Genomic DNA, 16,402 nt, shown 5'->3' on the forward strand with positions numbered 1-16,402 from the left:
AGATTTGTTGAGAAACTCTGGTTAAAATATTCATAAATATCTATGGAAATCTACCTCACTTAGTTTGCTGGTGTAAGCAGTGTGGTGTATGTTTATAAAGTTGGCATGTTAGAATACAGATGTAGGTTCCAAATGAAAATTTATGAAAAATTATGACTAATTTGATATGAAATTATTTTGATCTTATTCATCAATCCAGATGAAAATATACGAGATGGTGGTCAGAGGAAATGAAGCATGAAGGCTGCAATGAGGTGCATAACATGACAAACAAGACTCCAGAATTTGAATGTTTAAGAAAAGCACAGAAAGATGATAAAGTATGTACAATCAAAATCAGAAGTAATTGTGAACTGCCTGTCAGCTCTTGCATTCCTGTTGACAACACGGTTCACACATCTAAATCGTTATCTGGCCCTGCTACATTTTCTAACTGTGGTTTTCCACTTTCAAAAACTGCCTTATCACAAACAACATCATCACATAGTTATTTTAATACGCAAACTGGAACATCAATAGTGCATGTTACCTCTCCTAATCGATCTGCAAGTCAAACTTTTAGAGAAAATTCTATTTATATTGAGCGCCAATGGGAAATGTTGAAAGGAAAAATGATGCATTCTAATAAAATTGATCCCAAACATTTTATGAGAAATAACGATAACTATGATGAACAAAAGTATGACCTTGACTTCAAATTCATAGATGAGTCTTCCACAAATGAAGTAGATGATGCAGAACATAAGAATTCATTGTTCAACAGGAGTACGTCAAATTTACACTCAGATTCAAATACAAACAAACCACTGTGTTTGCGGTCATCACCAGCAGCAGTTGGAATAACAAGTAGTGTTTCATTTGATGGATTCTTGCATAACTCAGTTCACCAGAAAACTAAGCATGGAAAGTTAAATGGGCAGCTGGTTCCAAACAGCATGGACCACTCTCTCATAACTGATTGCAAAAAGTCTTCCTGTAGTTCTCAAGGATTATTGGGAGTTAGCACTAAATCAATAATAAGTTTTAAAAATACATTGTCATTTTGCAACACGGGCATTGTATCCAGCACCAGTAGTCCAGTTAGTTCTGCAAGTTTTTTCTCTGCAGCAACTGGAGCTAATCGAATTTCTAATGAGAAACCTCTTTTTATCCGAAGTTTTAAAGAAGAATTTCTTTCTGGTACCAACTTAACTCAACAATCATTATTATTAGCACATGAAGGGAACAAAGCATCTATTTCATCTTTGCCCATCCTGGTAAGCCCAAAATATGCTAATTTGTGTTTTACTGAGGCCAAGAAGTCAACGTTGGCTGCTGAGAACGTTTCAAATAAAGGTTCTGTTTTTATAGCTGCCAATTTTTTAATTTCACAATTTAGTCAGTTGATTATTAATTTTAAAATTTAACTTTCATCTATGTAGAAGCATTGGAATGTGTGTCTAGAGAAACAGTCTGTACATCTCTCATAACTGCACCACTGCAGTCAGCTGATGTTTACTCCTCCTCCTCAACAACAACAGAAAACAAAAACACAACTGCTCAAGACCAGTCTGAAACACATGACACAGAAAATGTAGTGTCAACATCGTCATCCCCATCCTCTAAAGTGGCCGACAGTGTTTTGAAATCTATCAAGTACCAGGAAATGTTATCACGCAAGACTTTAAAGAAGAAGCAAAAGAAAGAATTAGTGTTGACTGCAGAGAAAGTACCTGATTATAAAGGAGATGCATCCCTTGATGATATCATTAACTTTATAAACAATGAAGGTAAAACAGTTAATAATCAGGAAAGAGTCAAAGTCACCAAAAAATCTAAAAAAAAGGTTAATAAAGAACGTGCAAACCCTAAATTATGTGATCAGAATATAACATCAAGTTCTGAACTTATTTCACCTTCCATTATCACCATAAGTTCTCAAGCATCGTTGTGCAATGTTGTTGACGTTAAATCTCTCTACCAAACAACAATAGCATCATCTGCATCACAACATAAGTCAATAAATGTAATTGAGGTGCTGCCTAAAATCACTGCTGTTGAAAGTGGTGAAGTGAATACCCCTGTTAACTCGCTGCATGCATGCCAGACAGATGAAAATGCAGAGACAAAAAATAAGATAGATAATAATATTATGAAATATAATCCAAAAAAACTTACTAAAACGTCTTCTTTAGACTGTGACAAAAATATAGCCAACACTATCAATGATGATTACAATTCATCTCATATATCAGGGTTAGATTTAAGCGAAGGTCATCTCACTGATGATAACACAATGGGTGACAATTTTTCTGTCGTTTTTAAAAAGAAAAAACGAACAAAGCATAAAATGACTCAAGAAGCATTTAATAAATCCTTTAATATATCTGACATAAAGTGTAAGGAACCCATAAAGAACAAACGATCCACAAATAGTCATATCAAAGAGCCAAAATTAGTCCCAACTGCTGTAACTTTGGCATCAAGTTTGAAGTCAAATGATATCACAAGGTCAAGAGTCATGGAAAAGGCATCAACCAGTATAACAAGTTCAGCTCCATTTGATAAGGCCACTTTGTGTAGCACCACAGATCATGATATGGAAGATAGCAAACAAATTAAATCACTAGATGTTAACAAAGATGTTAAGTTAGGTAATGAAGGTTTGTCAGAAATTTCAAACACAAAAATCAATCTCCCACTGGCAAACACAACTGCCGATGCATCATTACCTAATATTCACGAAAACAACATGTCATCTAATACGGAAGCAACATCGAGCTGTTCCACCACATGCAGAGCTGTGTCTGTTAATGATTTCGTGACATCCAGCGTTACAACATTTGATGTTGCTGCCGCAGCAACATCTGACATGAAGCCATCAGTCTCCGACATTAAGAATAATTCATCAGAAACAGATGGCCAGCTTAATGTGGTAACAACCTCAAAAGCAATACTGAATACATCAAACTATTCTTCCATGTGTAAATCTTTGAGCATTCCTGACAAAGTGTCTAATTCAATGAACATCTTTCTTGACACCCGGTTGACAAATAAGCCTCAATTGGCTTCTTCACTTGACATTCAGTTTGGGTTTGATGATGGGGTTGACAAATTAGATGATAAAACATCACGTCAGCAGCCAACAAATTTAACAATCTGTGATAACCAAGCTATCTCTCTGTGTAGTATTGTTGATGTACAATTTATCGACAGAACTGATCTGAAAACTGGAGATACAGTATTAGAAAAAATTAATGAATGTGTACAGTTTGTAAATAAGCATTCGCCAGAAAACGCTTCAGATGAATCACAAAAGTTGAAAAATTCTAATTCAGCAAAGGCTGCAAGTTTTGATAAAGAAAGTTTTGAAAGTACAAAAAGTGATAAGGCAAATTGTAATCCTTCAGTTCCAAATGATGAGATAAGGTTGGGAAATAATGATGATAACCTTATTCCAGATAACAATGTCGTTTTGCATCCAAATGTAAAAGGATTGGACAGTTTGAGCAGTGAGTTGAGTGTAAAAGGTAGCGTGTCAAACTCTGACGTATTTGATAACATTTCAAAAGTGAATACTTCGGTTACATACAATTCGTCCTATCAAACAGATTTTTCTCATCCCGTTGGAATTATAATTAATGATAGTAATGTAACTATGACAGTTGCAAATGATCTAGCAAACTTAGATATGACTCCGACTATTTCAACCGATTTACATTCTAAACAGTTGTCCAACAAGCAAGAAAACTATCAAAACAACATAGATGCACAAAAGTTTACGAATAAGACCACATCAAATTCAAACTTCTTTTGTACGAATTCTAAAGAATTTGAAAACAAAAAAGTAATATTAAAGGATCATCATAACAGGAGTAAAACACGCGATTGTAAAACTCGTGATCGTAATGTTAAATTCAATAATCTGGAGGCATACCATACATCTGACACAAAACAAGTTTTTCGGAAAGCGTCATCAACATTTGATTTTAGGAGAACACAGATTTATTTGAATGCAGGTAGATTTTCCTATTTCTTTTCATTTTAATTAAGTTTATGACTATCTTTTATGTTTGATTTATTTTCTCATAGATTAACATTGTCACTCTTGGCTTTTGTTTTCATGCATACACTTCCAATATTTTTTCTTATGATGTTTCAATTTATGATGATGTTTTTCTGGTTCCATAATATTTCAGTCATTCACACTTGTAGTTAACATTTAATCTCAACTGACCTATATCTCATAAGTTTTTTGAGTTCAAAACCAAAATTTTTATTTATTTTAAGCATGATAGATCATTTAAGCATGATAGAACATTTAAGCCTGATAGAAAAAAAACTTTTTTCGGTATTCCTTTCCTATATCATCTTTGGTGTTCGAATTGATACATTGTGTATTTATCATGTTTAAATGTTCTATCACACTTAAAATAAATAAAAGTTCTGGTTTTGAACTCAAGAAACTTGAGAATGAATTACGATTAACTGCTAGAAAAATCGAAAAATTAAACAGGAAGCTAACTAATGCGGAACATGCTGGGATTTTCATCAATAATTGCGTTTCTCACAGTCTTAATTCAATATGTGTATATATATATATATATATATATATATATATATATATATATATATATATATATATAATATATATACATGTGGTATTAAATGATAAAGAAAAGGATAGAGTTCAATGAAGAAGTTTACATGTTTCATAGACTTTGCCAAAGTGTATGACTCCATCTGGAGAAAAGGGGCATGGGAAATCCTCAAGAAATATGGGGTACATCCAAAGGTAGTGCGATTAATCAAAAATTTATATGGTATGGTTTTGGCAAATATACGAGTGGAAGGTGAAGAATCTGAATGGTTCTAGATAGAAACTGGTTTCGGACAAGGTGGCATTCTATCACCAATCTTTTTTAACATCATTCTGGACCACATACTGAGAAGACTGGAAAAGCTCGAGGATCTTGGAAAAAGCGTTGCCCCAATAGATATGCAAGATGCAGAATATGCAGATGACACATACCTAATGGCTGAATGTGTTCTGAGGGTAATGGAGCTAACCGACCTTTTGCAAAAGGAAAGTGAAAAATTAGGTCTGAATATAAACATAAAAAAACATAGGTAATGTCAATCACAAAGACAAACGGACTTTGGCCACAGGTGAAAGTGAGGGGAGAAGAAGTAGAAACATTATCAGAATTTATCTATATAGAAAGTCATATTAACAAGACAGGTAGAATAGATAGAGGAGGAATTGAAGAGAAAGAAAACGCTAGCAGGAGGAGTATTTCAGAGACTGTACACTAGAGTTTCCAAATGATATTGGACTAGAGGTCAAGCTAAGAACCTACAATGCTATGGTGGTCCCGGTTTTGATATATTCGGCTGAGTCGTGGGCATTAACTAGAACCATGGAAAAAAGTGGGTGCGAGAACATTTGGATCAGAATAATGATGCAAATTGGATACAATGATCACGTCACAAATGAGAAAATCAGGATAAGAACAGGACAGATGAATATTAGTAATGTTATTAGGAAGTGGAGATGGAAGTAGGCAGGACCTATTATGAGGATGTAGGAGTTCAGAATATATATATATATATATTATGGTTTGTTTTATGAACTTCCGGCCAGATCCATCAAACTTCTGTAATCGATTCAAAACCATGCTGCCTGGGTTGTGGCTGGATGTCAATGGTATGAACATGCTACACCGATCCTGAATGATTTGCATTGGTTGCCCATAAATAAAAAAGTTGTTTTTAAAATTTCTGTCACAGTTTTTAAGTCACTAAACGCTAAACGGTCTGGCTCTAAAATATTTATCAGATAAACTGAAATTAAAAACTCCGACTGCATCTGGTGTGCGTCTGAGGTCTGACGATTCGAACATTGTTGTGGTTCCTCTTAGACAGCTAAAGATTGGTTTACGTAATTTTGCTGTCAGTCCTCAGAATACCTGAAATGAACATTGCTGAATTTAAAAAACAATTAAAGATATACCTTTTTTTTTATTATAATTCATTTCTTTTCATTCTTGTTATTTTTATATGAATATTGGCTATAATTTGATAGCGTTTGTGAAGACTGCTATAACGAACGCTATATAAATTTTTTCTTAATTCTTTCTAAAAATACATATATATTTGTTTATTTTATTTTTACTTTCAACAAAATTTTACTGTCATTACATTGTTGTCATTTTTTTCGTGTATTAATTAAATAAGTTACTTATTAATTTATTTGGTTGATTATTTCCTCAGACTGCTGAGTTGATTGTTGATAACATTTATTGTAAGCTTTAACTCTTTGAGAACTGAAGAGTGAATTTTAATAATAATGATAATAATAATAATAATCATCCTTTATTGTTTTGTAAATTTGTTTTGTTCGTAGTATTAGTAATTTTATCAATCGCACAAAATTGTTTTATTTATGAAAAAGTAACTTATTGCTTGGCCATTTGATATGCATCTACATTCATATTTGACTAATATTATATTTCAACATTTAATGAATTTAAAACAGCTTTCGAAAAAGGTTTGAAGGAAAAAGGTTTGTTCATATTTTGTTTCCATTAAACATTTTTTTAAGTGCAAAAGTTGAATGCATAGGAATTAACTGGCTTTATGATTAAAGGTGTTGCTCTAAATTTGCACTCTAATCACGCTTGTATCAAAAATTTGCATCGGCGGAATATTTTCCTAAGTATAATTTAATCATTGGCTTTTAGACTAATATCAAGTAGACTATATTTATAAATACAATTCTGCACGGTGTAATAGGTTAATTTGATGCCAATTAAATTAATATAGCTCCATGCATCACAAATAATTTGCAATTTACCAACAGAATTAAGAACAGTATGACATTTCTTTTTCTAACTTGTTTTATGAAGCAAGTTTTTGATACAAGTATGATTAGAGCGCGAATTTAGCTTTTTGATTGTATAATTTTTTAGATTTGTTAAATAAATGATTTGACGAGTTTTAAGATTTTTATTTAAAATTATTTTGTCGATCATTTCATTAAATTAGTTATACATCTAGAGAATAATAATAATAATGCCATTTATGCAGCTCGCAACGCTTAATGTCAGAGATGCCCTAATGTATGTTACCATTAAAACATTTCTTGCATAGTATCTGCTTGTCTGCTTTCTGTGAAACGATTTGTTGAAGTTGCTTGTGCGCTGTCTACAAAATAAGAAGCAATTTAATTTCACAGTTAAGATAAACAACAATAAACTTTGTAATGTACCATTCGTTCTATGTACACAAATTAAAGCAACCTGTTGCCTTCAAATAACTTTTATGACGTCAGATGCAATCTTACAAAGTATTTATTTTTTCGTTGAAGAGTTTTCGGTAAATTTTCATCCATTTTATATAAAATCTTTTCAAAAGGATCCCTGAAGAAACTTTTGATTTGAAACTTCCAAACGTAATGTTATGATTCAGATCTAATGATCAGATCATAAGATTGACTCAACAAATTAACCGTTGAGGCAAAAAGATTTTGTTTATTGCAGCGTCATTGATATCACGATTTTATAATTGTCTAACTCAAAAATTTCTTATTTACATTACAGGTTTAGTCATTTTTAAACCGAAGGAACAGCAATAGTTCAGTTTAATAGTGGGTTAAAAGTTCAATATACTAATAGGGTTGTTTTTATTAAAATGATGGGATACGATAAAAGAGTTTTATGGAACCTCAAATACTTTCTTGCAGTACATGCTTCATTATTTTTCCCAATTTTGTAACCCACAAAATGTATGCTTGATTAAAAAACAAACCTATGCTGGATGTTTAAATGACCTGATGCAAAATTTCATTCGATCAATAGCCGATTTATTATATTTGGTTAGACTCCTGATAGATTTGCTTTTTTTTAGTTTGGTGCTTAAAATTTTGCTTATATTTTAATATTTAATTTTGTTATTACATTCGTAAATACGTTTATAGATGTGAATTTGGATTGTACAATTTGTTTTTACCACCATTGTCTCCTCAATGGTCCATTTGATTAATGCCTATGTGATTCTAAGTGATAGGTCAAAACCAATTCAAATTTATTATTATTAAATTATATTATTATTATTTATTTATTCATTTAAAATTATCGCTTTGACAGTAAGCGATAATTTTACATTCATCGCATTTAATTATATCGTTACATTATATTACATTTAAATGGTTATATTTATTTTTACTTGAAGGAGAATGTAGTGTTAAAAAAATGTTTCTTATATTTTCAACGTTCTTATATTTTCAATGCTATAATCTCTGTTGATATTTGGGTCCGATTAGAGTTCTGCTTTCCGTTATTTCATGTGAATTATTGCCAACATTATGGCGAGATATGTTATTAAAATGTTAATAGTGTTTTTTTTTTATAAAATTTTAAATCATTATTTTTTAACTTTTGTACATATTTACCCCTTTCATATGGTTTTCTAATTGTTTTCCATTACCTGCTTGCTTCTCATCGAGACGTCAACAATGACAACACAATAAAGAATGAAATATACCGATTTTATGAGCAATTACATCATCACCATTTACCCGTTAAGATAATATTTCTACGAAGGCTACGCTAAAAATCATTATAGCATTTTATATTTGCCATTCAAATTAATTTCTTGATATTGATAATATTCGTCATATTGTTGTGTATTGTACTGCATCAAATTTCCATGCTAAATACACTAATAGAAAACGTGCTAATAGTTCTAACATGCCACGATAACAATAATTAAACCACAACCTGTCTTGAAATATCGTAAATTTGTACGACTGGTGTGACTGAAAGTTTGCTAACAATAACCTGTAAACGCAGGACTGAATGAAGGCAATAAATAAGGCGAAGATTTTTCTCGCTCACCCACTCATTTTCACGCCTACACTTCCAGTCATCAAATTTATATCCCGTGCCTGTAATTAAATATAAATTCATTATCTTGGACTACGTCTTTTCGAAGACCTCTGCACCAGTTTTATTCATCTTTCACTTACCGTCTCTTAATCCATCTCATGGTCTCCCACACACACAAACACACACCTACATACAAACGTGTGTGCATATGTATGAATATATATATATATATAATATATATATACATATTCGCATAAGATTTTTTTTTGGAAAGTTTAATCCATTATGTATTAACGGTTTATATTCTGTATTTCATATCAGTTTCGTCGTGTGTGTGTGTATTTATATATATGTTTGTATGCATATATGTATATGTGTGTGTGTGTGCGTGTACATTTTCATTTCTAAACATGTGAAATATGCAACCACAAATTGCAAGTAATAATAGTTGCAAAAAATTAATTTTTTTTCACGAGTGTTTGATTAACATGTACTTTCTAAGCGTTACAAGTTTAATGTTTATATAGAATTTGCACGTAACTGCATATTGTTGACGAGTAACTTGTCCAACCGTCAAATCATTAACATCATTATATTTTCCATTCGAATACATTGAACGAAATTGATTCAAATCAAGTTTTTCAAATATTTAAAAATCAAAACTAAATATAATTTGTAGCCATTTCAAATAATTTTTTCTTTACACGGAAGAGAACTACGTAAAACTTGTTAAATTATTCACGAATACACACATCAGCTGTGGGTACTATCGTTTCTGGTCAAACTCAAAATACAAGGATGTTGCTATGCCGTCCGCGATAAATTAGTTGGTAAAATCGTCATACACACACACACACACACGCACACACATATATATATATATTGTTGTTGTTGAATGTACAATTATAACAAAAAAAAATTTAATGCGAGCTCAGGGAAAGGACGTCGAAGCACAAATCACAAACTCTCACGGGCTTGGTCAGTTCAAATTTGATGATGGGAACCTCTTTTGCTGAACATCTGGAACATAACAGTCTACCACAATGTCGACTGTCGCATTCAAAAATTTAACCATTGTATTTCAGTTGATATCTATATTAAATCTAGTTAGCAAGATTTTCAAGCACAAAAAATTATTAGAAATTGAAAAAATTGTGATTGATTGTAAAATTGTGATTAATCGACGTTTCCATGACAAGAGTTGTATTAAAATAACGATTCAGCAATCACCAATTTACCAACCAGTGATGTTTTCGCGTAGTAAGTCCAAACTTGACGTCACACTGTAAACAGTTCTCACCGTCAGTCCATGGTGGCTCCTTCTTCAACATATCTGATTGTAAAAAAAAACATTTAAGATCAAACAGTTCAAATTCAAACATGTTGGTAAGGGTAAAAAAGGAATACATCATTTAATCAAGTGCATTGTTTAATGTTAAGATTTTGGTTGAGTTGAGATTCTGATGAAACCCAATCACACGAAACAAAAACACATTTATTACAAAAGTTGTTTATGAGAAAAACAAAGTTACATTTAATTTTTAAGCCATAATTTAAGATAGTTTTTATCTATTTATTAAAACAAATGAAACAGAGTAATTAAATATGAAACATTCGTAGCAAATGACAACAAAATCAAACATTAAATTGAATAAACTGAAATCCAACCCAGCATTTTAAAAAGTAATTGTTTTGTGGCGACAGGAGCGTTGAATATGGACATGCCCTCCTTGTTTTTTGTGCCTAATGTGGCTCCATGCTTTACGATCGCCCGACACAACGAACTGTTGCCGTTGAAGTACGCCAACATGAGCACTGTTTGAATAAATTCGGCGCGAACAAAATTACTTATATTACGTATAATCCTTTTTTGTTGGAGTTTGGACAGTTGCTTACAAAAGAGTAATTATTCAGAAAAAATCAATAGCAATTAGAGTGAAATTTAAAAAAAAACCTGAATTTCCATTGGCATCAACTTGATCTACAGGATACTGAGGAAAACTTCGGATGAATAGATCAAAAATTAAAGAGGAACTCTCCTTGCTGTGGTGGCCCAATACGTGCAGTGGGTTGTAACCTCTGTTTCAATATATACTTATAATGCGTTATTTCTAAGAAGCATTACGAATCAATTTTTGTAAGTACCACACTATAAATATTTTTCGTTCATTAGCTCAATTAAAACAGTTTTTTCATGTTAGATCGCCATAGTAAAATACTTTTCCGTTTGTATAGCGTTTGCATTGGTGGACTTCGATAAAACTTCTATAAAAGAGGTGAAGGGCAGTGAAAAGGGCATGCATTCCATAAGCGATGATCAAAAGCAAGCTGTAAAATTTAGACCAAAAGTTAACGATAGATAAAAAAACATGCAAAGAATAAAATGTTCTCCGAATGAAGACAGCAAATCTTAACATCAACTGCAAATAACGATGATAATAATATCATTTAATGCATTTCGTAATTTCACAAATGAGAGCAAACTTTGAATTTCTACTGGCGATGTTGATATCCGATTGAGTTAGAAGCACCTTGACCACATCGAGATGTCCATACTGGCATGCAACGTGTAATGCTGTCAGTTTTCAACGATAATTATCTTATCCATTTTGTTTCCACCAGCATTCGATCACTATAAAAAATCTTAGTTCTGTTATGTTTTGTTAGTTATTCCTTTTGAGTTATCACGCGTTGAGACAATGTTTTGACCAATAGCTAATAAACGAAGATACAGCAAGAAAAATTGTGCTATGTTCCATTACCAAATAGTAATAAATATTATGTATAGTATACAGTCAACGCAATGTCAAAAAGCTGAGAATTATAAATATACCATTATTGAGAGTGTCATCAATAGCATTAACGTTGATGTTGTTCCCGATCAGTATGGAAACAATGTGTGAATGGCCGTGCAGACAAGCGAGATGGAGAGCAGTTTGCTTGTGTGAAGTCACGTCGTTTATATGCGCTCCTGCCAGAATCTATGGTTTTCATTTCATTTATATCCATAAGCCAAAATTCCATTTTTTTTGCTATGTTTCCTTATTAAAACATAATAACATTATATATATGTATCAATCAATCAATCTTCCTTTTGCGTCCAGAAACCCGGTTTCCCGAGGTAGGACGTTGTTTTCTTTGCCATCAACTTTTTGCGCCAAATTAGACGATCAGTTGTATCCATTTCATTTAAATTTAGAGCTTTCATGTCTTGCTCGATTGTTTGCGACCAGGACTTCTTTGGACGGCCTTTGGGACGTGTGCCAGGTACTTCAACATCTGCAAGAGAAGTTATGGCACTGTTTCCACTTCGTTTGACATGACCAAACCACCGCAGACGGTGTTGCCGGCATTCGTCCTTTATATCATCTAAACCAGCACGACGAAGAATTTCGGTAGATTTGATGTGGTCCTTCAGACTAATTCGTTGCATCCATCGGAGCATTTTCATGTCGGTTCGTTGAAGTTTTTGTTCCAGTTTGGTTGTCATTTTCCATGTTTCTGCACCATATAACAAGACCGGACGTATCACAGATTTATAAAGTCTTGATCGTAGTGGTAGTGGGACGTCACGCCGCATCAATATAGAGGCAAGGAGATGCCATTTATTCCAGGCTGCACGTATGCGTGCTCGAACGGCAGCTTCAGCTGTTCCAGTACAATCCAGAACATTCCCTAGATATTGAAACGATGTGACTTTCTCTATTTTAATGGCTTCAAAAACAGTGCTATTTCGAATTTGTTGTTGTGGATTGATGCAAGCAGGACAAACAAAGTTGGACACTTTAGATAAAGTACCAATTATTTTTAACAACGTTTGTGACACCACTGGCTACACTGCTGACACTTGATTGAATTGTTACCTACACCAGCTTTACAAACTGAACAGGGCCATCGTCCAGTAGCTGTGGATTGAATGGGTTCACCAGTGTTCATTGCTTTGGTTTTGCTGATGTTGACTTTGAATCCATGATCGGCGAGTCTGGTGTTCCAATCTTCAAACATCTGTGCTGCATTCTGCTCAGACGTGGCTGTTAAAACGATATCATCAGCATATACTAGATTCCAAATGTCATTTGTTCACCTTTGCTTTTAGTGAGCCACTCTCTGCACTGATCTGTCCGAGCCAGTGCAACTTGACGTTTTGCATAGTTGTTCTTCTCACGGAAAATTTTATGGTCATCTACAGACTGATTTTTGCCATTGCTTGTATGCAACTTTCTTTTCAGCTATTGCATTTTGTACACTGTCATTCCACCATCAAGTGTCACGTTCATGCTGACGTTTTGTACCAGTTTTCCCACAAACTGTAGTTGCAGCGTTCATTAAAACGGTTTTGTATGTACTCCAATCTGTACTGGCTTGCGATTGGTGGTCTAACTGTGTGGCGAATATCTGTTGAAATTTTTCTCGATGAATATTGCTTTTCAGCTTCCACGTTTTGATTCTCCGAGGTATTTGTTTAGACTTATGTTTTGACAGTTCGACAACCAGGTCTGCCACAAGGAGTCTATGTTGGGCGACACATGATTCGCCAGGTATAACTTTGACGTTTTTGAACAGCCTTCGGTGTGGTTGCTTGACAGCAAAGAAATCAATTTGCGTGGCTGATGGCCCACTTTTGTATGTTATGAGATGTTCCAACCTCTTTCTAAAATATATGTTCAGTAAACAAAACCCGTGACTTTCAGCAAACTCAAAGATGCGGTTGCCATCTTCATTCCGTTTTCCATAGCCAAAACCGCCATGTACGTTGTCAAAACCATCTGTTTTCTCTCCAACGTGGCCATTGAGTTCGCTTCCAGTCAGGATTGTTTCAGATTTTGGTATTGTTGAGATGGTGTCAGAGAATGCAGTCCAGAAGTCATTTTTCATCTCTTCTGATTCGCCTGTCTGTGGTGCGTATGCAGAAAAAATAATCATTGTTTGCTTTTCTATGCGAAGCTTGATCCACATGAGACGTGAATTAATCCTTTTAATACCCAGTACTTCTTGGGCAAGCAGTTCTCTGACAAAAACTCCAAAACCATTTTTGGCCGTCTTTTGACCATTCCAGAATAGTTTATATTTTTCTTTGTCTGAGTTGACATGACAGACACCATTCGATTTCCATCGGGTTTCCTGAAGGCAGCAGATGTCAATCCTTCTACGCTCGAGCATTTCTGCGATTTCCATGCTGCGGCCAGTCAGTGATCCAACATTGAGCGTTCCAAGTCTAAGTACCATAAAGGGGCCATTCTGAATTTTTCTGCAACATCCCTCCGCTATTGCATACTTGGATTCTTGGCACACCTTGACCACTTAAGGCCTGCTGGGGACTAGGGGCCGTTGTTTTTCTTTGTGATGGCATAGGAATAATTTGGAGAAAAGTTTTTACATCCGGGCACCCATCCTGACGAAAACCACCAGTTATAAGCGGTGGGCCTAGCCTTTCGCTCAAAAATTATATATATGTATATTTATACATATAATATATTATTTATTATTACTTGTGCTGTTATATTTTAGAAGCATTTGTTATAAAGTGTCTAGCAAAATAATTTTTATACTTTCTTTTATCGTCGTCATTAAATAAATTAATTATTATTGCCATTTCGAAAACGGAGCATGATTTGAAGTCGGATGAGTGAACGGCATTATATTCCACGTCGCACGGCCTACAGAATTATTATTAAACTGATGTAGCTAATTAATGACACAGGTCATAGTGACAAAAGTGAAGAAATGATAATTTAATTTCCGTATAAGGGTATTACAAAATTACAGTTCATCAAGTACATTCATCTATCTTTAAAAACTAATAATTTTCAACTTAAACAAAAACTGTACAACAACAACGTACCGTTGAACAGGATCAAGGTGTAAAAGATAGATAGATGAAACAGAAATAAATGTGCAAACCAGGTTCCTGAGGATCATTTCATGGCCGACGGATGCGGCGACGTGGAGTGGTGTGCGCTGGGACGCGTCCTGCACGCGGAAGTTCACGCTCACCTGCACATCTATCAGGAACAACACCTTCTCGAAATCACTTTCTTCTATTGATAGGTGCAAAAGGGATCGGCCTTTTGTATCTAACTGATAGATAGATAGATAGGTAGGTAGGTTAGGTAGATGGGTGGTAGGTAGATAGAAAGATAGATAGGTAGGTAGGTAGGTAGGTAGGTAGGTAGGTAGGTAGATAGATAGATGTATATATATGTTTCCGGCATCATGGCGTGTAAACAAAATTTAACGATTAACGAAGTTTTATGCTACTTATCAAATAATTAAGAGTTTATGAATAATGATATATTTATTAACAATGCGTCCGACTTCTACAGCTCGGAAGAAATCTCGGCTGCGCTCAAACTGATCAAACACGACGTCAATCTCCTAAAGATTGATGTTAATTTCGATATAACACGTGGTTCTAAAAAGAAAGACAAAAAGGACAAACTACGCGAAACCATTCGCTATTTAGGACTAGTCTGCGAAAAAAATTTATCAACAGAGCTTCCTACCTACGTTAGTTCTAACTTACGGGTACCTAATAATGACTCTATTCTTAAATTTAACTTCAACGAAATCAAAAGCGACATATGCAATATGCTGCACAATCAGCAACTTTATCTATGCAGCATGCTGAACGCAGCCCCTCGAGTTCATAAAAGTGAACTTAATAATACCAACAACACCAACGTAAACAATGTTAAAAGCTACTCGGTAGCAGCAGGACAAAAACACGCCTCGTACAGCTCGGATGCATCATCTCCTAAGATCGTTCATCCGGCTTCGTCCGAAATCAGCACACCACCATCTGATGAAATCTTGAAGCAGGGAACCCAATCGCTGGTGGATCTCAACGTTGTAGCTGCTCCTGCTCGTTCTTCACTTCACAATAAAAACAACTCTAATTCCAGTGGCCACGAAGGCTCCAGGAGCACTGTTACTTCAAAAAAAGAGAAAAAATACTCTCCAATTACTGTAAGTTCCAAACAACCTGGGTCCTTCAAGTTATCTGCAGCTCCCTTGCCTCCCAAAAAAATTGTTTTTGGGGTAGGCAAATTGAAAAGCTGCGTCAAAGAAGAGATCCTAGAACAAAGCACTTCAGAAACCTAACTGAAGAATCTATAAACAACATCAACAATTTCTTATCGAACCACAACTGGAATTCTTTGACTTCTCTAAAAAATGTCAACGACTGCTGCTCTGTTTTGAATACTATCTTAACTCACTCTCTAGACACTTTTGCCCCCTCCGTCCTGTCAAAAACAAAAAGAAAAAATGCTGGATCAATGACAACATTCTAAGCCTTGCGAAAAAGAAAAACAAACTATACATCATAAGCCTTAAATATTCAACCACCCGCTACATTGCGACCTACAAAAGCTTCAGAAACATGTTCACATCTATTAAACGAAAAACTGAACGAGACTACTTCTCTAACAAACTTGAAGACGCACATAACAATGTTGGACAAAAATGGAACACTATCAAAGAAATTCTAAACAAGCAACCTCCAAACTCATCAATCACCAAACTAACTATCAACA

At 34.2% G+C, this 16,402-nt stretch overlaps 2 protein-coding genes across 2 annotated transcripts; one reads left to right on the forward strand and one right to left on the reverse strand.

Annotated features, from left to right (window-relative positions):
• Positions 1-230: 230 nt before the first annotated feature.
• On the forward strand, positions 231-4,027 carry HELRODRAFT_168128 (hypothetical protein; the record flags this gene model as incomplete). Its single annotated transcript, XM_009013806.1, has 2 exons — positions 231-1,335; positions 1,422-4,027. 2 exons carry the CDS (start codon positions 231-233, stop codon positions 4,025-4,027), a joined length of 3,711 nt encoding a protein of 1,236 aa, XP_009012054.1.
• Positions 4,028-9,309: 5,282 nt separating this feature from the next.
• HELRODRAFT_190418 (hypothetical protein) lies at positions 9,310-14,042 on the reverse strand (the record flags this gene model as incomplete). The annotated part of the gene is made up of 9 exons (XM_009013807.1): positions 9,310-9,711; positions 9,758-9,917; positions 10,110-10,200; positions 10,536-10,682; positions 10,822-10,946; positions 11,352-11,442; positions 11,701-11,848; positions 13,392-13,665; positions 13,822-14,042. The coding sequence occupies 8 exons, from the start codon at positions 14,040-14,042 to the stop codon at positions 9,788-9,790; spliced, it is 1,227 nt and encodes a 408-aa protein (XP_009012055.1). The 3' UTR covers positions 9,310-9,711; positions 9,758-9,787.
• Between the last annotated feature and the right edge of the window lie 2,360 nt (positions 14,043-16,402).

Source organism: Helobdella robusta (genome assembly GCF_000326865.2).
Source record: "Helobdella robusta unplaced genomic scaffold HELROscaffold_12, whole genome shotgun sequence".
Classification (NCBI taxonomy): domain Eukaryota; kingdom Metazoa; phylum Annelida; class Clitellata; order Rhynchobdellida; family Glossiphoniidae; genus Helobdella; species Helobdella robusta.